The sequence below is a fragment of the Typopeltis vanoorti genome, chromosome 5 (assembly GCF_054136105.1).
Source record: "Typopeltis vanoorti isolate ZY-2024b chromosome 5, IOZ_Tvanoo_1.0, whole genome shotgun sequence".
NCBI lineage: Eukaryota > Metazoa > Arthropoda > Arachnida > Uropygi > Thelyphonidae > Typopeltis > Typopeltis vanoorti.
The window spans coordinates 75,478,924-75,505,044 of record NC_143553.1 but is presented as its reverse complement, the minus strand read 5'-3'; the positions used below and the strand labels follow the sequence as shown (position 1 = coordinate 75,505,044).

Genomic DNA, 26,121 nt, shown 5'->3' with positions numbered 1-26,121 from the left:
AGTGGATTGCACTGATTCTCCCCACGTACAAATTAGCCAAACATTTAACCAAAGCACTCACACACTATACTGGCAACACACCATCACACACAAAAAACTCAGCCCACTTCAAAGCCAGTATAGAAAACCTCTCACTCCAACATAGTGACATGGTCAGTTTTGATGTCTCCTCCCTATTCACAAATGTCCCACTCAAGGAAACCTTAGAGCTATCCAAGCCAAATTTTCTCCCGATATCTCAGCCCTATTTCAGTTCACAATGAACTCAGGCTATTTCATTTGGCAAGGAAAATTCTACAAACAGATAGAGGGGACAGTCATGGGTTCACCACTCTCCCTACCCCCGGCCAACTTCTTTATGGAGACTTTTGAAGAGAAAGCCTTAAACTCAGCCCCACAAAAACCCACTGTTTGACTTCGCTACATTGATGATATGTTGGCTATTTGGCCACATGGCCCAGATACACTCCACTCCTTAACACACTTAAACAACCAACACCCCAGAATCCAGACCACCTTGGAAAAAGAGAAAAACAACAGCCTCCCTTTCCTAGACACTCTAATCACTCGCCAGCCTGATGTATCCTTGGCTTTCCTCTGTTTACAGAAAACCTACCCATACAGGCAGATACATTCACCAGCAATTCTCCCCCCCCACACACACAACAATATGGAGTTATAAAAACACTATATAACAGGGCAAAATTAATCTGTTCAGATGGCAATGCCCTAAACAATGAACTAAACCGCATTCTTAACACTTTCTTAGCCAATGGCTACAACCCCCCAAAAAATATTAAAACCAGTTAACCACAACCCCCCCCCTTCATAACAAAGATTATACTAAATCCATCACCATTTCCTATATCCAGGGCACCTCTGAAAAGTTAATCAAAATTTTTAAAAAATATGACCTGACTTCTTGTTACAAACCATATAAGAAATTGGAATGCCTTATTCGCTCTACCAAAGACCAGCCACTTCCCCTAGACCTACCTGGGGTATGCCAGGTCCCTTGCAACTGTAAACTGTCCTACTTTGGCCAAACGGGCAGGACAGCAAATGTCAGGATTTCGGAAGACTATATCCGGTTTCACCAATACAGACACTCTGGGCTTGTAGACCATGCTCTGGATACCCGCCACAGAATACGTTGAAAGAAAGCCACATTAATACACCTGTGTTCCTTGCCTGTGTTCTTTCCCTAAGTTCTCAGACTAAATAAAATTCAATTAGAATGGTACAGTCGTAAAAAATCAAATAAATTTTTCTGACTGAGAAGCGTGAGAAATTAGGTGACCGGTTTGTCATAGATAAGCTAAAGGCTTAAGGTCTGTTTACTTGCAGTAAGAACAGAGGATAAGATTATGAAGAATTAACAGAGGGATATATATGTTACATAGAACAAAGTGATATTAAGAGTAAAGTAGAACAGAGTTAGGTTAGGCATAAGGAAGTTAACAAAAGGCACAGTCGAGTATGAATAAAAAGTTAGTAGCAAAAATTAATAATAAAAACAAAATTAGCACAACAGAAATAGAAACAATAGAAACATCATTTAAAGAGATTTTTTACAATGGCATAGTCCGACTAGGATTGGAAATTGAAGTAAGTAACAAACGTAGTAAATAAATAATGTCTTTACTATTTAACACCTCCCCCCAAAATTTTACAATGTCACTAATATCGATTTCACACACTCCTCTGCCATTTTCCCTTCTTTCCATATCATATTACATAGTTGGTGCATTTCTGTAACCATACTGTTGATTGTATAGGAATCAGATACAATCATGTTTTTCTTTACAGTCAGAGCATCAACACTCACATATATAATGATATATATAAAACAATTTGTTATGCAGTATAATTAACATTGATATATGGATATATTTGATATTACTAGTAGAAATAAGAAACTAGACAACTGAATGTTTAAGAATTCAAATACAGAATAGTTTTAGGTGCATTTCCTTAACTGTCTTTGTCTCCTAATATATACTAAAGATACCAAAGTGCCTAGGTACCACAGCATATATCTTCCTTGAAATCAAGAAAACAAAAATGGTTAAAAACACCACAAAAACATTAATCTGACTGAAATCTCTTATAATTATAAACTACTTACTTCTTCTTGCAAAGATGAAGAGCTATCAAACATCACTCCCAAATATGCAAGATGAAACATAGCCAGTAATCCAAATCCTAAATTTGTCACTCTCACATAAGGATGCGACTTATAAAAAAATAGAAATAAAAATCAGTTCACAGTATATATGTAAACAAAATCTCTGAGCAAGATGTTTACATGCAGAGAGACAGACAAAGAAATGAATAAAGAAAATTCACATGCAGAGCAGCATATATAAGTGTTTTTGAAAGGTGATGGGGATTCTGTGAGAGTATTTTCTTAAGGAATAGGATAATATTAAAAATAAAAAAATGTATACTATTAATGAATGTATTAAAACTCATCTACTCATTTGCAATTTTTTTTTTCAAGTTTATTTCAGATCCTCCTCTTTTTTGTTGCCTTTGAGGTTATTTTATTTACAGTTAATAACATTTTTCAATTTAAATTGTTAGAGTACAGTCTGTTGCAGTCATATTTGCTGCATTCTCTTTCCTACTGAGAAGCTTACATCTATGATTAAGACTGATTAGAACCAAATAGGAAATTAAGATGGTTAGAACTAAAGAGACAAAATTAAAAGTTTTCAGGGCATGGGTGATGGCATGCATTTTGTTTCTAACAGTTGATGGTGCTTCAAGCAGATGTTGAACAGTCAGACCTTAGTAGTTATTTAAGCAATCACACACACATATATATATGCTCAAAAAAGCAGTCATCCTCTTTAGATAATTAATATGAGTCACAAAGGCTTATGTTATTTCTACATGTAATCATATGGCTAATTATCCTACTAGCAGAGATACTAATATTCTACTATATATTTACCATATAGATAAAGCACAAAAAGTATGTCCCAAATAGAAAGATTAATGATAAATAATATAGCTCTAACACAAAAACTGCAACATTAAGATAAAAAAAATAAATATAATAATAATAAAAAATTGTCCGCACGGTTAGCGAGTGGTTACGCGCTCCGCAACCATATGCCTGGGAAAGGAGTGTCCTCCATTCGATTCCCATCGCCGACGTGAGGAGCTAAGCATCTTTCTCAGACATAGCCGAGTTGCTGGTCTTGAGTGTGGACTGCACGGTTTTTCTCCCCAGTTTATCTGGGGTTTTTCCTCCTGCAAAGCAGGCAAACCAGTCTTAAGAACACGATGCTATACACACAATTACACATGATTGGTTGAGTGTGGGGATAATGAACCCCCCACCCTGTAGTGAGAGTTATGAAACCCAAAAATGGGAGGCCAAGGCCCTACATGGGGCTGTAGTGCCAAAGAAGAAGAAGAAAAAAATCACAGCAGGATGGATAACATTTGGAAGATACAAAAATATCTTAAATTACAAAACAGTATTAGATTACAAAGAAACTCTTGGAAAGGTGCATCAGATCAATTATAGATTTCAAACGTGGGCAATAACTTCTAATTTAACAAATAAATTTGGATAGCAAGAAGAATTGCAATTGAAAATTGAAAAAAGAATATTAGACACTGCAATAGGAGATTAAAATAATAATGATTATCATTATTATTATCAACAGACCTCCATGGATTTAAGAGACTCATTGTGGCAGGCCCCACTCTCACACAGCTCATTGTAGCTCAAACGTAAATGCATTCCCTGTCACTGCACTCACCACACTTGCAGGCAATGCATTCCAATCACCCACCAATCTCTATGCAAAAAATCTACCCCCCCCCCCCTGCTGACACCTATCTTAAACAGCTTCCAGGGATGGCCTTTTGTTCTTTCCATGTCTCCAGATATCATATGAAAATTCTCATCCACACTAATCTAGTAATTATCCCTTACCAATTTATATGCTGCAATCATGTCTCCCCTCTTCCTTCTATCCTTTAGGCTCTGTAATTAGCATCTCAATCTGTCCTCACATTCCAGAGACCAGAAACCAACTTAATCAATCATCTCTGGACCCTCTTCAACATTTCATCATCCGTTTGAAAACCTGAAGACCAAATCTGTGCACAGTAATCCACATGTGGCCTGATCAAAGTCTTGTACAATTCCATTGTACAAAACTTTGATCAGTGTCAGTGTTCTCTGCATCATTCCCATAATCCACTGTATCCTCACAATTTTAGCAAAATGTCCACAAAATTTCAAGTCCCTATCCACCACAACCTCCAAATCATTCATCTCTTTCAAAAAATAAAAAAAATCACATTTGACGTCCATAGGCGCCGTATGGTCACTGCCATACCTCACATAGTTTTGGCAATGATGTCTTCTGCTAGAATAAGTGGTAGGGTCGCAGATTCCCTTTCCAAACAAAGTTTGTAGGACAATCACAAACATCTATTCCCACGTAAGATTCGAACACGTAGCCTCTTGGGTGGAGAGCGGACATGCTAATCACTCGGCCAACCAGGCCGGCATCTCTTCCACCTCCTCCAAAATATCCCCACCAAACCTATACTCTGTATCCCATCTTTGCTTTCCAAATTTTAAAACCTTACACCTTGCAATATTTAACTGACATCTCCACACACATTTGCCCATTCAGACAGCCCTTTTGGTCCTCTTGCAAGTTATAACATTTGCTCTACTTCTCATAACTCTCTCTCCAACTTAGCATCATCTGCAAACAACTGTATGTCACCATTTAAGCCCTTTCCAATCATTTACATACAAATTAAACAACAATGGCCCCAAAACAGACCTTCCCTGGGACGCACCACTAGTGATTTTCCTCTTCTGGGATATCACTCCCCTATACACAACCTGTTGTGATACTTATCACAACAGGTTGTGTATAGGGGGGAGTGATATATCCCAGAACAGCCAATCTCCAATCCAATGTACTAATCCATTATCCAACCCCATCTGTTCCAATTTAACTACTAGTTTGGCATATGGCAATCTATCAAAAGATTGCAAAAAATGCATGAATTAGGCACACTGGTATTAAAACACAATAGCAGATAAAAGAGAAATGACCTACACCCTCTTCTAGTGGGTTATTTCCTTTGTCTTTTCATTCCTTATGGTACCCATTTCTGCTTAGTTAAAAGATGTACAGACTGGCTACCATAAGGAATGAAAAGACAAAGGAAATGACCCACCAGAAGATGGGGTGGGGAGCTAAAGAGAGAGAGAGATTTAAAGAAAAAAAAAAACAGAGAAAACTATCTGGAAGACACAGACCACTGCTAGATCTATATCTTGCAGTGGCATACAAAAGACTGCTTATGATAGTGAATCTGGCATTACTTGGCACTTAATGAAAAATCTTACATTAGTCTCAATACCCATGCATGACCATGCTAATAAAGCAGAAAAGGAAGATAGCAGTAAGCAATAAAATTACATCTTTTTATTTCATAAAAGAGAAAAAATATAATATACTTACACTTTGATAAGCATGAGAGCATTCTTTTTTACATCTTCTAGCAAAAACACAGGCATCAAAGATAGTAGCCAGTTTTTGACGAAGTTCTTCCACATAAGAGAGAGAGAAAGAGAAAAGTAAGTAACTCTTTCTAATGTTAAAAGAATAAATTATAAAACATAGAACAATAATTATATATTTCTGTTTAAAAAAAAGCTGTTACTTTTTAATATGGCAAAAGCCTTTATAATATCATAAATATATATAAGAAAACAAGTCATCATTAGCCATTTTCTGTCCACTGCTGGATGAAGGCCTCCCTAAAGTCCTCCAGTCATTCCTATGCTACTCAGTTCCTGCCATCTCTTTAATCTCATCCTCCCACTGTCTCTTTGGTCTTCATGTAGCTCTCTTGCCATTTCTAGGATACCATTCTAATATCAACTTTGTCTATTTTTGAGTGTCACTTCTTGCAATATGACCTGCCCATTGCAATTTGCATCTTTAATGGCTGTTATGTTTCTCACCCTAGTATGAGCTCTGACCTAAGTATTGTGCTTTCTATCTAGAATGGTAATATTGAGTAATAATCTTTCCATTTTCCTCTAGGTAATCCTCAACTTGTTAGTCAATTTTTTTAGTGAAAGTACGTTTCATTTCCATATGTCATGACAGGAAGCATATATAACTGTCTAATATTTTTCTTTTAAGGTGATTGAGATGTTTCCTTGGAGTGCGTCACGGTGTTTTCCAAAGACTATCCAACCAAGTTGATATTTGTCCTGTTCTGTGATCCATTGTCCTAGGTAAGCATAGGAGGTTACTATATCAATTTCCTGGTGTTCTATTATTGTATTTATTATACATTCCTTTTTTTTTTGTCCTTGTTTATGAATTCAGTGATCATCTGTTGAAGTTCTTTGACTTCAATTGCAGAAGACAACTATGAATAATTTTAAACCATGTGATAAATTTCATAATTTAGTATAATGATACTTTAGGAAAGTAAAATCGGCTCTGGTTACATGTCAGCATATACCATTCCTGTTCTATTTGTTAACGTATTAGGAATAACATGTTCATAGCTGCAAATAGATAGTGAAGTGCAGTATAATAGCCTCTTCTTTGTATCAGGTAGCAAAACTCAGGGTGGCAGTCTATCAAATGTTCACAAATTGTCTTTCATTGCATTTGTTTTCACAAAAGGACTTCACAAAAGCAGTATTAGTTTTTTTAGATTTTTCAATCAATGCTGGAGTACCCCATGACTCTGTGTGATCTTCACCTAATCTTCCTCCTATCTTTTATGTAGCTCTCATATTTTGTAAGCATATAATACATTCATTGCCATAAACAGGCAAGGTTTTTTTTTCTATTTTTTGTTAATTATATATATATATTTATTATTATTATTTTTTGTATTTTTATTTAGTTTTTACCTAGCCCAGAAACCATGATATAAAAACCAAACATGGAATTTTTTCAAGCCACTTGGGACCTCCAATAAGTGGGATGGTGGTCTCACATCAGGCAATGAAATTCATCTCCCACATAAAGATAATCACAAATATCTATGCCCAGGACAGGATTTGAACCTGCAGCTGTTGGGTGGAGAGTAGATATGCTAACCATTCAGACAACCAGACCAGCAAGAGCACTACAAGATTTTGAGAAAGACAAAGAGGGATGAAGAGTAGTGTCATCAGATTCAGACTTCAAGTTCCTCTATTACCATTCATAAACATCCATCTTTTTGCCATTCTCCAGTTGAATGAGGAGGTTTTTGTGTGCATGAGTTTTAATACAATCAAAATGTGATCCTGTCTTTACTGGAAAAAAAATTATGCATCACTCTCCTTTAGTTGCTTTCTCTTCTTGGGTTGACTTCCATATCTAGAATAAATACACCACTTCCATAGCCTCTTCAGCCTCCAAACAGTTTGGTATTTTTTCATTCTGAACAATACTTTTCTCCTGCTCAACTCTTGACACTATAAATCTCAAATCTGCCTGACCTTAGCATACTATTCTGACATTTGAGGTGGTGCATGTAGGACCTCCCTAAGAATGCTTGATATTCAGAATTGCTTTTCCCTAGACCAGTGGTTCTAAATTGGTGTTCCCCGGAACACTTGTGTTCCATGAACTGGTTACAAGTGCTCCGCCGGTGAAAAATGTCACGACACAGTTCTGGGTGTAATTGGCTACCCTGATCCTAACAACTGAAGTTTGCTATGAGCGTTGACTTCTAAACCAATAGAATATTGTTTATAGGTCATGTGTTTGCAGGAAGGGCAGGGAAGAGCGTCTCTTTTACAGTCATTCAGTGACGTGTTTGGTTTGTGTGCTGTGTAACATCATAATAGTGCACAGTCCATTTTTAATGCGCATTTGGTTTTGTGAGTCGTTTGTGCTACTAGCATTGTAGTAACACACACTGGATAAGTTTATTATTAAATGAAAACGTGATTCTGAGGCAAATATTAATGACGGGGAAAGTACAACTGGAAGTAGTAGTAATGACGCTGTTGCAAATATGTCCCATACAGAAGGTATGAGATGTATTTTCTTATTTTACTACGTCTCATAGTAAAATAAGAAAAATTAATAGACAATATTCAGACTAATATTTAAGTTGCAGTTTTACATAGACCAGTGAGGAAGAATGTCCATTCCCCAGTGTCTTGTATGCAGGGAAAACTATCCAATAGCGCAATAGTTCCTGCTAAGTTGAAATGCAACTTTACTACAAAGCATGCCAATCTTGCTTCAAAAACTAAAGAGTATTTGAAGAGATTGTTGGACATGCAAGTCAAATATTTTGAAAAGACTGTTAAAATTTCTGATAAGGCACAACTTGCATCATATAAGGTAGCTGAATTAATTGTTGTAAAATTAAAACCACATCCTATAGCAGAGTCTCTTATTTTACCAGCATGTTATGAAATAGTAAACATTATGTTTGGTGATGAAGCAAAAAAGGAAATTAAAATTATGAAAATTCCTCATTTGGACAATACAATAAAAAAATTAAAGATGTCAGATGATACTGAGAAAACAGTTATCAATAAACTTTCTAAACAACAATTTGCTTTACAAACTGACAAGTCCGCTGACGTTAACGGTAAAGCTCATATACTAGGATTCGCTTGTTTCATTGATGAAAACGAAATAGTAAATCAATTTCTATGATGCAGAGAACTTACCGAACATACAATAGGACAAGATATTTTTGACTCTATTACGTCATATTTGTGGAAGAACTAGGGGTCATCCATGGAAACTGAGCAAGAGTGTAGTTAGCAAGGGTGTTAGAACTAGGTTTTCTATTTGGAGAGTGGTGAATGAGTGGAATAAGCTGCCAGAGTCTATTGTGGGTGCCATGACTGTGAATGAGTTCAAAGCAAAGTATGATAGATACTGTGCGAATGCTGAATAGTTCTTGACATGATGTTTAGGGCCTCCCTCAATGAGTCTAAGGACTCCTTGGAGTTGCCTGTAATAATAATAATAATATTTAGAAAATTTTAAACTTTCATGGGAGCTGTGTGCAAGAATTTGTACAGACGGTGCTCCATCAATGGTAGGCTCTATTAAAGGATTTATTACCCTTGCAAAGAAAATAAATCCAAATATTATATCTAAGCATTGATTTTTGCACAGAGAATCCCTAGTTTCAAAAACATTACCAGCAATATTAAAACCTGTACTAGACCAAGTTGTAAATATGGTAAAGTACATCAAGACCTTTAAAAGCACGCCTTTATAGAAAACTTTGCACATCTATGGAAGCCAAGTATGAATCTTTGCTTTTGCACACTGAAATAAGATGATAATCCAGGGGAAAAGTGCTATTCAGAATTTTAGAACTTAGGAATGAATTATTGGCCTTTTTTCAAAATGAAGGTACAGATGCTTTTGTAAAATATCTTCAAAATGATATTTGGAGTGCTAAAATGGCATATTTAGCCGATATTTTTAATTACTTAAACAGCATTAATACAAGGGAAAAATTAAATATTTTGACATCCACTGACAAATAGTCAGCTTATATATAAAACCACATATCAAGAAAAAAATACAGTAGATATGTTTCCTTCGCTTCATAATAAAAATGTTGAGGGAATTATTTCCGTTATAACAGAACATTTAACAATATTGGAAGAAAAGATTTCAAGTTACTTTCCTTCCTTAAATACACACAATTATAACTGAATACAAAATCCATCTGGCACAGTTAATACATCGATTAATGAATTTTTGTTACAAGAAGAACAATTAGTTACCTTGTCAACGGATCGTACACTAAAAATGAAATTCTCTGAAATAACTCGAGGAATTTTGGATTTTTGTCCAAGCTCTCCTCCACAAGGGCACTGAAAATTTTGTTACAGTTTTCAACATCATATTTAGGTGAGCTCAGTTTCTCAATATTAACCAATATAAAAACTAAAAAGTGTGAAAGACTTACTAATATAGACAAAGAGATGAGGGTAGCTATATCACATATCAGATCTGATATTGCTGAAATCTGCAAAAGCTGACAAGCTCAAGTATCGTATTAAAATACGTTCCATTTTTATAAAAGGCAAGCCCATGCATATTTTTATTGTTAGTTTTATGACCTTAATGCTTTTGGTGTTCCCCAAATTTTTCTTATAATTACAAGTGTTCTGTGACTTCAAAAAGGTTAGGAACAACTGCCCTAGACACTCTGCTGCTGTAATTATGTCCTTGTTGTAAGTATTTCCATGAGCATCCTTCAACTTTCCTTAAATCACATACAAATACAAGCAGTTGCTGATCAACATCCATATACAGTTCAGCTCAGAGTACTATATAATTGCATTTCAATTATCAGAACTTGTGACAATCGAAGGGTTCGATAAATGGTAGATTACCATACTTGTGACCAAATTGATGAAAGAAATTATACATTTTGCTCATTAATCTTTTCAATTCATGTTGAAAAGATTAATGAGCAAAATTGCTCAATGATCTTTTAGACAGGAATATATAATCATAACCAGGATGAAACCTCTGGATATGTGGAAAGCCTTGATGTGATCTCATAGAGCGAGGCCACAACAGACTATATTTAAGAATATGGCAGCAATCTGACTAACACACTATGTAAAGATAAATTAATACCATGTTGCGCGCGCACACACACACACACACGCACGCACGCACGCACGCGCACACACACACACACACACACACACACACGTATGTATAATTCAATATAAGGGTCTGAAAACTAAAACTAACGTTGGGTTTTCCTATATAAAGTAATTAAGTGCTCTTTAATGTTTATGGTTTTATTTAAACAGATCTAAAAACAACCTATAGAGCTGATGCTATAAGTTCTTGTACTTCTCGTGTGTTTGTGGGGAGGGGGGATAAAAAAAGTATGACAGAGTTGAAGAATTCAGGATAAGAAGTACTAGCCATCAATTATCACCATTAAGAGCTGTGATAATCCTTCAAACTCAGGAGACCCCCTTAACCAAATTAACTCACATCTGTAGTTGTCTCAGAGCCAGAACTACTAAGCAGCAAGAAACTTGTGGTTGCTAACATTAAGCAGCAGTGTAATCATTTTAAGTAGCGATATAGCCTAAACATATAGAATATGTTAATTGTAGGACTAAATGAAAGACACTTTCATTCTGAGAAAAGTTTTTTTATGTGAGCTCTAAAAAAAATAATTACTGCAAGTAAATCTTTTATCAGCCAAGAAAAAGAAAGCCAGAATCTTTTTTTTGTTGTTAATATTGCTTAATTACTATCAGATGACTTAAATTTTTTTTTGTTCTCAAAAATTTTTACTGATGATAATTACTTCGATGAAAAACAATTATTTCATAAAATAATCATTAAGATGTTTAAAAAGTTCATTATTTCTTCTAAATTACATCTTGTTTGTTTATAATTCTAGTTATAAATCACTTCTGCAAATGCTTACACTTTCTGTACTTGAATAGTTTTAATTTACAGAACTTGCAGCTTAGTTGTCCCTACTCCATTTCCAGGAATTATGCATTAAATAGAAACAAACAGTTATGAAACAATGAAGGTTTATTTTCTTGATCCTGAGAATTAGTAATAATATTTTTGGTTTACAGATCAAGTGTTGATCAACTAGTTTCGCCAAACTTTAACTGTTGGCATCTTCAGGGCACTTACATATAGGTTGAAACAATCTCATAATTATGTGTAACTATAAAACTGACAAGAACAAAAAAAAAAAATTTCATTTCTTTAAAAACAAAAGAAATGAACTTTAATACAAACTACAGAAAGTTCCTCAGCAACAGCTAGCTAATCTTGTACACATGATACGTGTTTCACGCACATTCAATACTATTTTGTTTGTAATTATTCTAGTCAGTTTTTTACAGTTATTCTTGTCAGTTTTATAGTTACGCATAACTGTGTGATTATTTCAACCTATATGTAAGTGCCCTGAAGATGCCAACAGTTAAAGTTTGGCAAAACTAGTTGTTGGTTAAGTTAATAAAATTGATCAACACTTAATCTGTAAACCAAAAATATTATTACTAAGTTATGAAACAAATTATGTATTAGCAAACTCTCTGCATAACATGCAACTAGAGTGATATCAATTATTAATTTCATTCTTATAATTATTTATGATGTTCAGTTGAAAATAATCCTTTGCACTTTTTGAAAAAAGAAAGAAAGAATATTTGGTTCTGAAAGTATGCGAAACAAAAAAATTTTTCACTCAATGAAAAAAGAAAATATTACATATTTTTCTTATTCTTATTCAATATTTTCTTGCAGTACTAAGAAGAAATTACTGCATATTTGAAAGTAATACATTTACTACTAGTTCAAATCTGTGACATTTTTGATGTAACTATACTTTTACCACCTTCTTAAACTAAAAATGTTTAAGTGCATGCTCCCCAAGTGATTTACATTTTCAATTGTTATGTGAATGGTTTTGAAAATAAATTACAATCCAAAACAACTGCAGGTCGAATAGGTAGATAATTCCTATGAAACATATTCGCATTTTTTTTTTTAATGCAAATCATTAATTTTTCTTTCCAAGATAATTGTATCAGATAGATTATTTTTCAATAATAAAACTTAAGCTGTAATTATCATAACTTAAGAAATTATTTTGACAAATACTATATCAGCCTGTAAAAAAAGTATTTTTATGATAATTCAGGACCTTCATGAAGTCACAAGACTCACCATGGGAATCCCACCTTAGAAAACGCAAAGTCTATCATACCACTCCTTGAACTCACTGACCATTCGTACTCTCACTGCTATCAGGCAATGCATTTCAGGGCTCAATCACCCTCCATGCAAAGAAACCACTCCTTCTGCTATTGCACACAACTTCTTATTGCAACTTCCAGAGATGGCCCCCCTTGTTGCACCAAATCCCAGTGTCAACCCTGTAACTACCTCTCAGCAGTTTAAATATCTCAATCATATCACCTCTCCTTCTACCTACCAAGTTTTACAGTCCATATTCCCTCAGTCTAACCTCATAACTAACATGATGGTCCTGGTATCTTTTTGTTATCTACCTCTGTACTCTTTTCTAGGTTAATTTATCCCCTTCAAATCCTGGAGACCAAATCGGGGCTTTATACAATGGAAAAACAACTCTTCTATCTTTGTTGGTCAGTGTCCTTCTCAGTATTGCAGCAATCCTCTATGTTACTTTCAACACCTTTGCAACATGTTCCCTGAATTTCAGGTTTCTATCAATCATCACTCCAAGATCCCTTGCCTCCTCCACTTCCTACAGTACACTTCCTCCAACAGAGTATGCAGCCTCCCACTGATGTATCCCAAACTTCAAGAATTTACATTTACCTGAATTAAACTGACATTCCCATTCATTTGACTATCTGTCTAGCTTATTTAAATCCTCCTGAAGGACTGCCACATCTGCACTATTACTAATAACCCTTTCCAGCTTCACATCATCTGTAAACAACTGTATATCCCTTTGCAATCCATTGACAACGCCACTAATATATAGGTAAAACAACACAGGTCCCAATACTGAGCCCTGTGGGACTCCATTTGTATCCTTGTTTCCTTGATATCATACTTTATGTATATATATATATATTGAGCCCATACAGGAGAGGTTGGTTGGTTGATCAACCTATAGTACATTATGAGTAGTATGAGTAGTGGGTTGGGAAAGGAGGAAATTGTTTACATTTGATTTAAATGACTGTATATTGTATTCCTTTGGGAAACACAATATGGGGAAGACTGTTCCACAATACAGCAGTTTCAGTGATGGAAGAAGAAACTTGTTCTGTTTGTTTCAAGGTGCACTGTGAAGGGATGTTGAGCAGCAGCTGCACATGTTCCAACAAGCTTAGTACTAAGTGGGGGAATGATTGTTGCAATTTCAGATGAGCATTTCCCATGGAAATACTTGTAGAATATACATATTGCAAAAACCAAACATCTGTGTGAAAGTGGGGGAGGGGAAGTGAGTTGGTAAGAGATGGGTCATTAATAAGTCTAATTGCTCTCCTCTGTCAAGCATTTTGAGGGAGCTTTTAGGGACCCCACCCCATATGTAAGAGCAGTATTCAATAGCTGGGCGAATTTGTGATTTGTATAATGTTAACAGCTGTTCAGGGATGAAGTAACATCTCGAGTGAAAGAGAAATCCTAGTTTTTTTGAAGCTGAGGATGCAATGATTGTGATGTATTTATGCCAGGAGAGGTTTCAGGTAATTCCAAGAAGAGAAATCTCCAATTGTCTGGACATTTGGGTATTGTCAAAAAGAATACTGAGAAAAAATGTTTTTTTTTTTTTTTCCTGCTATCTTTCTGCTATATATATATATATAGCAGGAAGAGGGTTGGTGAGAGGACAAAACCCTTGTGGATCCCCAGCATTAGTTGAATGGTGAGAGGATGAGGAACCATCCACCATCACACACACACACAGTGTGCATCCAGACAGAAAGCTGGCAATCCAACTTCAGAAGTCCAGGGTGAAAAAAAATCTACCATCATTTGGTCATGATGGTAGTTTGCTTATTAAGCCTTTATGCCAGATTCAGTTGAAATGCATTTGGAGATATCAAGTGCAACCACTTCAGATTCGCCAACTTCTCCAAGGCATTTGTTCATAGATGGGTGACGTGAGCAAATATCTTGTTGATTGGCAGCGACGGAATCCATACTGGTGGTTGTTTATTAGGTGGGTGCCTTCAAGATAGTGTAGGAGTTGAGAATTGGGAGAAGTCCCAATTGTTTGAAAGAAGCAGTGTTAGACTGTATACTCAGAGTCAGGTAGATGAATCATGCAAGAATTACATGGATGCATTTTGGAAAATTATGGAGACAACTACTGTGTTTGAGTAAAACTTTAGTTTAATATAAACCAAAATCTACACTCAACATTTCAACCTTCATATCAAGGTCATCTTCTGAAGCATATACACTATATACAGAGAAACAAGCTGCACTACAATCTATATGGTTTGCTAAAGTTACTGACCAACCGTTACAACACTTATTGGCCTGACCTCTGATGAAAATAAAAATCTTTACTACATCAATGCTAGAATCCCATTATTATTATTATCTATTGGTTACAAAATTACATTAGGCTGGAGAGCAACATGTTTATATATATATATGTTAAAAACATGATTATACATATAAATTTCAACCAGTTGGTATGGAACAGTTTCCAATACTAGCTGAAGGTTGCTTAAAGTCCTAAAATATGCTAGATACTAAGTAGGCTGAATATGTGCCATCCAGATTCTTGGAATTTTCATGCCACCATTATTGTTGATATTAGGGTATTTAATCAGAATTTTGCAGGCTTCTTTAAATTTTCTTTCATACCAAGTTTTTGTATGGTGTAAAGAGTGGGTACTTTTCCGATCAATTTGGTGTACGGTGTTGAGAGCATGATCTGAGAGGCCTGCTTCACCAAAATTGTTATAAATAATGTGTCTTTTGTCTTCTTCTTCTTTTTTTTTTTTTTTTTTTTTTTTTTTTTTTTTTTACGTATAGGGATTGTACGTCCAGTTTCATCAATACGAGGCAAGTTACAGGTGGAGTAGATGCGATAAGCTCCAGGATGTGCCAATGGGAGGAGAGGATCCTTAAAGGAGTTGAATATGTTTTTAATTTTGTAGGTGGTTTAAAGGTGGCATTGAGATAATAATGGTGTAGGATTCTGTTGATTCTTTCTGATAACCCTTTAATGCATGGGATGGCTATGGTTTTACTCTAATCTAAATTCTTTTTTGATGAAGTTTTATGAAGAACTTTATTAATAGTATTTTTGTTATAGCCATTGTTTATAAACGTGTTGCTAATAATTTTTAATTCTTGTTTAAGAGCTTGCTAATTAAAGCAAATTGTTATAGCTCTGTTTTTAAGGATATTAATGACTCCATATTTTTGTTATGGGTGGTGGTATGATTTAGCATGTATGTATTGGCCAATATGTGTCGGTTTGCGGTAGACCGTGAAGGATAGACTGCCCGAAGGAAGATGTGTGACCAGTGTATCCAGGAACAGGAGCGAGTTCCGATTTTCAATTTTGATAGTAAATTGTATGCGTTCATGTTGTTTGTTTAGGTGGCTAAGGAATGTGTTTAATGTTTGTTGCCCATGTGGCCAGATAACAAAAACATCGTCAATGTATCTAAGCCACACTGTAGGTTTTAGAGTGAAGGAATCAAGAGCACTTTGCTCAAAAGCTTCCATATAAAAGTTAGCACTGGGGGGGGGGATAGTGGTGAGCCCATGGCTGTACCTTCATTTTGTAGGTAAAATTTATTTTGCCACACAAAGTAACCGGAACGTAGTAAGTGGACAAAGAGGGCCATAATGTCGGGCAGAAATTTGTTCTGTAGGAGAAGAATTGTGTCATTGATTGGGACATTTGTGAAAATGGCAGAAATGTCGAAGCTGACTAATAAATCATCTTTGTTGAGTGTTATGTTTTTAACTTTGTTTATAAAGTGTTGTGTGTTCTTTATATAGGAGGGGGAATGACCTACCAACTCCTTGAGCGTTGACGCTAATTTCTTGGCTAGGTGATAATTAGGGCTATCTATTCCTTCAACTATCGGCCGAAGTGGTACGTTTTGTTTGTGTACTTTAGGAACACCATGTGTTCTGGAAGAACGGGCGTAATGGAGTATAAATTTTTTAACCATGTCTGATGGCCAAGAAGTGACGGACTTAAGTAATTTCTCAGTTTTTTTCTTTATTCTGTTAGTTGGGGTTATAGTTTACAAACTGATAGGTGCTGTTATTGGAGACTAGTTGAGAACTAGTTGAAGTTTTGGGAACATAATTGTGTGGAATTATGATCAAAGTAAAAGGGCAAAAGCTAGTATACTGTTTGTTAACTACAGGTGTTTTCCAGTTGGTTTTGTAGGAGAAAAATTTCAAGTCTGTAGAAGAAAGTAATGTAAATGGCTACGTATTGCTACATCTAAAAATCATTCCATTTCACAATAATCATGAAAATTTTAAGAATATTATGCAGCATTAAATGCAAAATTATCAGTAAAGAATTATCTATATATGAGAGGAAGTCGTTTTATATTCATAGCATTTCTTTTATATATAAATTTTTCACAGAGAAATCTTTTTTTCCAGTCTATCAAATTTGGATATCTGCCAGACAGTTTCCCCCCCCCTCCCATACACACTAGCAGGACATAGTAGTAACATCAAGTTTTTGAAAGAGACCTATTATATCAAAGAAGGTTTGTTTGGGATTTACAGTCAAAGTAATTAACATTTTGAAGCCAATACCTCATCAGTAAATTGTGTGTGCTTGCCTATTAATGGGATGAAAAAACCTGTTTCAAAACTCTGACACCAGCATAGGATCAAGGAACATTTAAGACTGCACTTAGTTAATTTTTACAATGTGGCTCAAATACAGTATAATGAAATAAAAATATTTTAATTTTTTTTCTAATTTTAAATTTTTTCAAAATATTTTTACAATTTTTAAAATTTTAATTTAATTTTTTGAATTTTCATTCTTGACCCAAAACCAACAATTTGGCTATGCTATGTTGATGACGTCTTTGCAGTTTGGAGTCACACAGACCCAGAACTCTAATCATTTCTACAAAAAATCAACAACCAGCATCCTTGTATCAAGTTCACACTAGAAAAAGAATCATCAAAAGGTATTTCCTTTCTTGATGTACACATCCAGCATAAACAAGATGTATCCATTTCCTCTTCTGTCTATCAAAAACCAACTTTTTCAGGTCATTATATCCATAATACATCAGCTCACCATCCATCTCAAAAATATGGCATCATTAAATATTTACTATGCAGAGCACACAAGATTTGTTCTTCTGAAGAATCTCTAAAACAAGAATTGGAAATTATCAAAGAAACAGCCTTACTAAATGGATATAATCCAATAACAACCCAAAAAATAACAAATCAACCCAGACAAGAAGAAGCCCACAGGATTCCTATACCACATATTAAAGGCATCTCTGAATGTTTGGGAAAAATTATAAAAAAAATCAAAAAAAAATCAACTCATTGCTACCTATAAACCCATCAAACAAATTCACAACTTGATACCTTCTCAAAAAGGAAAACTATCACCAAAGATGCTACCTAGTGTATAGAAAGTACCATGTTCATGTAACTTGTCTTACTATGGACAAAAAGGAAGATCTATAAATAAATTTATCTCTGAACATCAAGACCACATCCGTCTTATCAAACCTCACAAATCTGGCCTTGCATAAGATGGAATCGAAAAGGCTAACCACAGGATCCAATTGCAAAATGCTAAGCTACTACATAGATCTGTATATAAACATGAATACTTATATAAAGAAAGTATTGAAACCTTACTTTATAGACCTAATCTTAATTGGAATGACTATTTCACTATTGCAAAAGTTTGGGAAATTGTAATCCTCAATTGCATTAAATAATTTGTTATATTTTAATTTAATTTAATTAATTTTAATTTCACCCTAGTAGATATAATCCATGGAGGGACCAACCACCTTATCCTCGAGATGGTTGTGGTTGCAAGAATAAGAAAACCTCGACACCATAAAAGGCAGAAGAGGAGGATTAAGAAAGAAAGAAAGTTTTAATCCATGAATGACTGTACATGTAGAGGAATTCCAATTTAAGAATGTGTTTTTTGAATTCAATTTCTATTGTTCGATAATTGTATGGATGATGTCTTATGATACATAAGATGAAATATTTATAATAATTAAAAAAAAGTTATTAATGTGGCATATATATACGAGGTGTGGCTGTTAAATAACAAGGTGCACTGGGAATCGTGTACTGGTAGCAGTGGGATGCGGTTTCGCTGTGAATGAAATTGAAGGTTCTAGAAGCAGTTGAGATAAGCATTATTCACTGTCGCTCATAGTTAGCTTGTAAGCAGTTATAAAAGAAACACATGAAGTCGCTTTGCTGGAATAATGTCTAATGTTAAACTTGAATGGCACAAAAGCTTTGCTGAAGGTCGAGAAAACATTAAAGATGACGAACGACTAGGTCACCCTGTCATGGCAGCAACTGAACAAAACATTGCGAAAACTAATGAATTGTCTGCAATGATTGCCAATTAAGCATTCAGATGATAGCAGACATGGTGCACATTGATAAAGAGACTGTACAACAAATTTTGCATGAGCAATTGAACATGAACAAAGTCTGTGCCAAAATGGTTCCCAAAAACTTGTGTAAGGAGCAGAAAGACGGCTGGAAACAAATTTGCACTGACATCATGGAACGGCTGATAGAGGAGTTGGACTTAAAGGAGAATACCATCACATGTGATGTGGATTTTCCAGTATACGATCCAGAAACAAAGAGACAATCGATGCATTGGAAAACTTCCATGTCACCGAGAATGAAAAAAGCAGGAATGAGCAAGTCAAAACTGAAGGCAATGCTGATTGTTTTTTTTTTTTTTATATCAAAGGCGTGTTAATGGTTGAATGGGTACCAGAGAGTCAGACTGTTAACATTATTACCTTGAGGTTCTGGCCAAGCTGAGAGAACGAGTGAGGAAGAAAAGACCTGATCTGTGGAATAACAACGCTTGGATTCTCCATCAGGACAATACTCTAGCCCACAGTGCACTATCTGTAATGCAGTATCTAGCTGATAAGAAGATCTCAGTGTTGGACCATCCACCTTACTCGCAGGACTTAACTCCATGCGCTTTTACCTTTTTCCAAAGTTGAAATCGGCATTGAAGGGTACCCATTTTCAGTCAGTCGATGAGATAAAGGAGAAAATGGCACTGCTACCGAATCAGATAACACTTGATGACTTTCAGCACTGCTTCCAAGAATGGAAAATTCATATGCAACAGTGTATAGATAGAGGAGGGGAGTATGTTGAAGGGGGATAACAATTAAGTTGTACAATTGTAATAATCAACCACATTTTTGCAACCAGCCTCATTATTTAATAGCCACACCCAGTATATTATATATAGCGAAATATATTGATTACAAATATTATTCTTATTATATTTATGGCTATTTTGCCTGCTTCTGTTTAGGAGTGCCTACTCTGATTGGTTGAAAATTTGTAAGCATTTATGAATTGTGATAAGATGACCGATTTTTTAATGGAATGTGGATGGTATGAGTGGAAATGGAGGTAGTTTCTGATATGCGAGGGTTTGTGGTATACTTTCGTGGCTATTTTGTTGTTTGTCCTGATTAACGTCAAGTTTAAGAAATTGATGGATATGTTCTGTTCGGTGCAGACTAAAATTCACCATAGAAACCGAACAGAACAAATCCATCAATTTTTTAAACTGGACATTAATCAGAACATACAACAAAATAGCCACGAAAGTATACCACAAACCCTCGCATATCGGAAACTACCTCCATTTCCACTCATACCATCCACATTCCGTTAAAAAATCGGTCATCTTATCACAATTCATAAATGCTTACAAATTTTCAACCAATCAGAGTACTCTAAACGTAGAAATAAAAAACTAACACAGATCTTCAAAAATTGCAACTATCCTACACAACTAATAAATTACGCAAACAGGATGGCCAAAAACCGCCAAAACAACCCAAGTACCAAAACAAACTTCCCAACACAAAAAATTATCAAACTACCATACACCCAAAACACATACAAAGCCTATAAATACATCTTCAAATATACTGACTACAAACTGGTATTCACCACAAACCAAAAATTGGCAAATCTCCTAAAACCCACTAAATCTCACACACAAAAAGAAATATTTGAACACCACAATGTAGTCTATAAATTTCCCTGCCAAAAAGACTGTGATATCACCTACATGGGTTCCACCATCAGGTCTTTATGGGCAAGACTACAAGAACACTTCCACGATTATAACATCCCTAGTCCAGAACATTTAAACACTAAAAAAAATGCAACATCAAAAAGAAAAATCGAATACAATACAAAACAGGAAAAAAGGAAATAGCTGTTCACACCCTTGAACAAAAACATACCCTGCAGATCGACAAGGCCATCATAGTAGACAGACAAGACAATGAAACAATGCTTAGAATATCGGAAACAATAGCCATAAAATGTGACACGAACTCTATCAACGTCTACAGGCCCTACATAATCTCCAAGGTTTGGAAGCTTCACAACATAAAATTGAGGTCACAAGCCCAACCAATAGGCGGTAACACAAACACTTCAAAAGCAGAAGCACCTACCCGACCTGACATAGCATCCACTTCCTCCATGTGTTCAGACGATGACCAAGCATAGTCGAAACGGACCGCACCCCATCAACCCCCTTCCACCCCCCCTCTAAAAATCAGTTGCTGTTTTCAACCCATTCACCCTTTCCCACCCTATATAAATATAAAAAAATGCTCTGCCCATCCCTAATAATATAATATATATATAATTCAAAAAACCCGTTTTTTTTTTCCATTTCTATTTAATTCTCCCACATTGCCTACCCCCCCCCCACACACACACAGTAGTTTGGACATCGCAGAAAGAAGAAAAGCAACAACACCCAGGAAAAGGTATGTGTAAATTTCTCTCCCTTTATGCTACATATATTTATTGGTAAATATACATCTACAATGCCCTAAGAATCCGTGAGTAAAAAAGCCAATGACATTTAAACAAGGGCACTCCTAAACAGAAGCAAGCAAAATAGCTGTAAATATAATAGTTTGTTAGGAGGGGTAACATGGGAGTTTTCCCAGAAATAATATCCATAATTATTCTTATTATTTTATTTATTTTTATATTTTTGCTGACCACTATTCTAAAAACAATGGCAATCAAATACTTGCAAAGTGCAAAACTTACTAATTGTACATATTTACCAAACTATGCTTACCATATTCTATATAAGTATAAAATCCCAAAGACAGAAGCACAGCTGACAACTGGAAGTTCAGACCCTTGAAAAGAAATTAAAACATTTAAGCTGTATGTCCATATAAATACAGAACATACAGAGAAATACAGATAGTGTAGGATTTTTTTTGCTAAATACATTCTTCAAGTAGAATATTCATTCAAAAATAGAGAAAATAAACACATTAGTAAATGAGATATTAATACTAAAGGAAAGGTTTAATCATAAAATACTGCAGATACAGATAAATTAATGCAACATGAATATATAAAGAAAGAAAGAAGTGATCATCATCATCAATTTTCTGATATACGGGGTGGGGGCTGGAAAGTTCTGATAAACACCTAGAACAAAAATATTAAAGCAACTGATATAACCACAAGAAAGAACATGAGGATATAAGAATATATCCTTCATAACTCTGTTACTAGTATGTTCTTTCTTGTGATTATATCAGTTGCTTTAATATAATTTTTATTCTAGGTGTTTATCAAAACTTTCCAGACCCCCTTGCATACCCTCAGGGAGTGTACGGAAGCTTATGATAGTACTATATGAAAAGTTACATCATTACTAACTTCCTATCAACAATTTTCCTCCAAATCAATCTGTCAAGACCACAACATTATCAGATCTTATATTTCGGATGTTTGGAGATGCCGAATGTCTTTCAAATTCTTTGAAATTTTCAAACTTTTTTTTAAAGTCTTTCTAATTCTGTGATTTTTAAAATATTTGTTGCCAGTTCATGTTTAGAAACTTGGAACTGATAAAGCAGTAAGGAATGGCTTGCTTTCTGATAAATTTTATGAGCACCTGGTGATTTGATAACTTCCTTTAGTTCAGCAAACGTGGGAATGAGATTATCGCGTCTGCACTTTTTAAAAAAGATTCTGCCATGTAGCTTAACCTGTTTCAATTGAAGTTTGCCTAGTAAGTTTGTCATCTGTGCTGTCAGTTCTCCATGAAGGAATAAGACTTTGTTGTATAATGAAACCTGTGGAGCATTCATGACTAAACATACACACGTAACCACAGTAATAAGATTTTTTAATAAGTAAATATTTCATCCTAAGTATCATTAGGACATCATCAGTATAGTTAAAAATACCAACAAATGAGTTGTCAACTTATCTAGCCGTCCACTAACAGAAGATGAATTAAATGTTCTAGCAAGAAGTCATAAGTTTGCCATTTCACCTAAATGCATTCCATATTTAGATTTTATACACAACACTGAAAGAATCTACAATTAGTTACCTTCTCCTAAAGACAAACTCTCGCCTCTGATGCTACTTGGCATGTATGAGGTCCCATGTTCCTGTAAATTGTTCTACTATGGACAGACAAGTAGATCCATTAGCAAATGCATTTTGGAACATCAAGACCATATCCGTCTTATCAAACCACAGAAATCTGGCCTCGCACAAACACGTAATTGAAGACCCAAACCATAGGAAAGGATTTTTTCCCTCTCTCCAGATATATATTTTAATTTAATTCTATAACACGCTACTGCATGCATAGAGGGATTTCATTGTAAGCATGCACCCTAGCTGTATGTGATTCTTAGCATTGTTTGAATTAACTGTACTAACGATGTCCTATGATATTGTTAGTAATTAATTCATTAATTACTAACAATAATTACACCAACAAAGTCATTAATAACATTTTCCTTCATAATGTGATCCATACAGATGATGAATAACAGTGGAGATAATGCACGCCCTTGTTACACACCTGACTTAACTTCGAACCATCTTCCTGTACCTCTTTCAATTCGAACTGCTGATTTACAACTCAAATAGAGATTATGTATTGTTTGATATAATGTCCCATTAACACCATATCACTGGAGCATTTTTAACTACTTTCTTCTTGGCACACTGTCAAAGAAAGAAGTTATCAGATTAATTAAATAATAAATTAATAGTTGGCAGACATGATTTTGGATTAGATAAAGTGAGAACAGTAATATTCAATATCCAATGCCTTTAACATCATGCGGACAGCCATAGGGACAAAATATATCAAATAATTTATACTTTGTATCCATGAGAGTAATCAAATGTTATTTCAATAGATGCTTTGAATCCATGTATTTAATGACATGTAAATATGCTAAGGCCAATGCAAGGGTTAATAGAGGCTGAGTAAGGCTGGTATGGTACCAAGAGATGAAAATAAGTTTATATGAAATAAAAGAAAAAATCATCATTAGACAAAATATCAAACAAGACAGTGTAAACTATTTTTCCTCATTAATGTAAGAGTTAGATGAAATATAAAATAAATTGTGGACCACAGATATGAGAGTTCTAAAGAGAATAAGAAAGACGAGATGACATTAGTAGCTGAACTATGTTAAAAATGACTACATTAAAGGATCTTGACATTCATTTGCAGTCAAGAATGTGTAAGCAGTGCTAATCTAAGGTGGTCTTGGTCACTTAAACAGAAAAGGATAAGAAAGGCTAGAAAAACAAGTATTTAATGTTAAGATGGAAGCAAAATACGCAGTAGAAGACCAAGATTTAGGTGGATAGAAGCAGTTAAAGTGTCTTAAAAGATGAAAGATCCGACAATTTCAGAAACATAACCAATAGCAGATTAATTCAGAATAAAACTGATAAGAAGCTAGTAATAATGAAAATCAATTATCCTGGACTATCAAAGTATCTGTAATTTAAAGATGCCAAGAAATTATATTCTTGGTTTAATCCTTTATCCAAGTGTAAGCCAACAAAGTTTGTGCATGAAGTTTCTTCATAACTTGCCTACTTGTGTAGAGACCAACGACATCCCATCACTTGCCCTATTATCCATTAATGCAAAGCACACATCCTTTTGGGTGTGTATAATGCTAAGCATTATGGGACTTCCTTCATTTAACTTGGACATTTCTGTACTCTATATAGCATTGCCATTGTTCTGGCTGGAGTAGCAAACAATATCCTTCATTCTTTCTTCCTTTTTCTTCCTCAGCTGGAGGCTGCCTGTTGTTTACACTAGTAGGTAACAGGAGAAACTCTGATTTTGCCTCTGACACATCCATTGGGCCTCAGTCAGTCGGGCTATAGGGCAGACGTACCTTGGGAACTACCCGGAAAACTTCAGGGAGACTCACCATTGCCAAAACTCCAACGATAAACCATGAGTGTACTCTCAGGGTCAAGAGGTACGAGCTACCCAACCTCCAGCCAAGAGGCTGGAGGTCGGGTCTCCTTTTTCCTCTCTCTTCAGCCCTTAAAAATCCTCCCTGTTCTTTTTCAATTCCGAAGTGTCTGCGATCACCCTCTGGCACAATGACGTCACTCATGTTCTCTCTTGCCAGAAGTCTTCGTTTTAGGTGCCTAAATATTCACAAGTTGTTGCGAACCTTTCCTTTCTGATGTGCTTATCTTATTTCGTCCTTAATCTGGCCAGCTTAATATCCTCTCTTTTATTTATTTATTTTTTTGCTGACTCATTATACTAATAAGGCATAATCCCTTTCCTCTGTTTTCAAACCCTGTTCTTAAACAGGTAATATCGAATACATTACACAAAGTAGTTAATTTATATTTAAAAATAATAATAATACATCATATTTTCTATAATATTTTGATTTGACACCCTTGTAAAACTGAGCTTGATAAGTTAACTTATCGTGTGAGATTTTACATTATCAATATATGAGTAGTCAAAAGGTGTCATACATTATTATCAAAAATACTCTGGATTAGAGATACATGTTGTTGACAATTTATTCACTTGGTTAAATTATAAGTTAATATGATAATAAGGTGTAACACCTTTTGACTACTTGTATATGGATAATATATGACTTCAGCATTGCTCGACCTTAGTATCTCTTCTGGGTTTGGCTTCCACTGATGTGACTTCAATAAAGATTGAAACCAGTCTGGGTAGTGGCCCTTACCATAATGCTTAGCATTATATGGAATACTAGGACAAGTGATGTGAAGTCACTGGCCTCTATATACAAGTAGTCCAGTCGTGAAGAAACTTCATGCGCAAATTGTTTGCTAAGAATTGGATAAGATTTTTGGGTTCGAGGTCATATTGTCATATTGTGAGTCAGTGTAATTTAGAGCTCGCGTAAAATTGGTGATTTTTATCTGTTTTATTGAAACAGATAAAAAAAATTAGAAAATTAGAGTTTAATAGTATATTAAAGTAGATTTTCATGTGTTTAGAGTATTTAGT

At 35.0% G+C, this 26,121-nt stretch overlaps 1 protein-coding gene across 1 annotated transcript in view; it reads right to left on the bottom strand.

The window, feature by feature from the left end:
• The window catches only part of por (Protein-serine O-palmitoleoyltransferase por), a 277,914-nt gene that overhangs the window by 11,496 nt on the left and 240,297 nt on the right, over positions 1-26,121 (bottom strand). The window contains exons 11-13 of the mRNA XM_090393431.1: positions 21,889-21,952; positions 5,514-5,599; positions 2,129-2,236 (exon numbers count right to left, since the gene is read on the bottom strand). Coding sequence (XP_090249557.1) covers positions 2,129-2,236; positions 5,514-5,599; positions 21,889-21,952 — 258 coding nt within the window. The remainder of the gene's footprint in view (positions 1-2,128; positions 2,237-5,513; positions 5,600-21,888; positions 21,953-26,121) is intronic.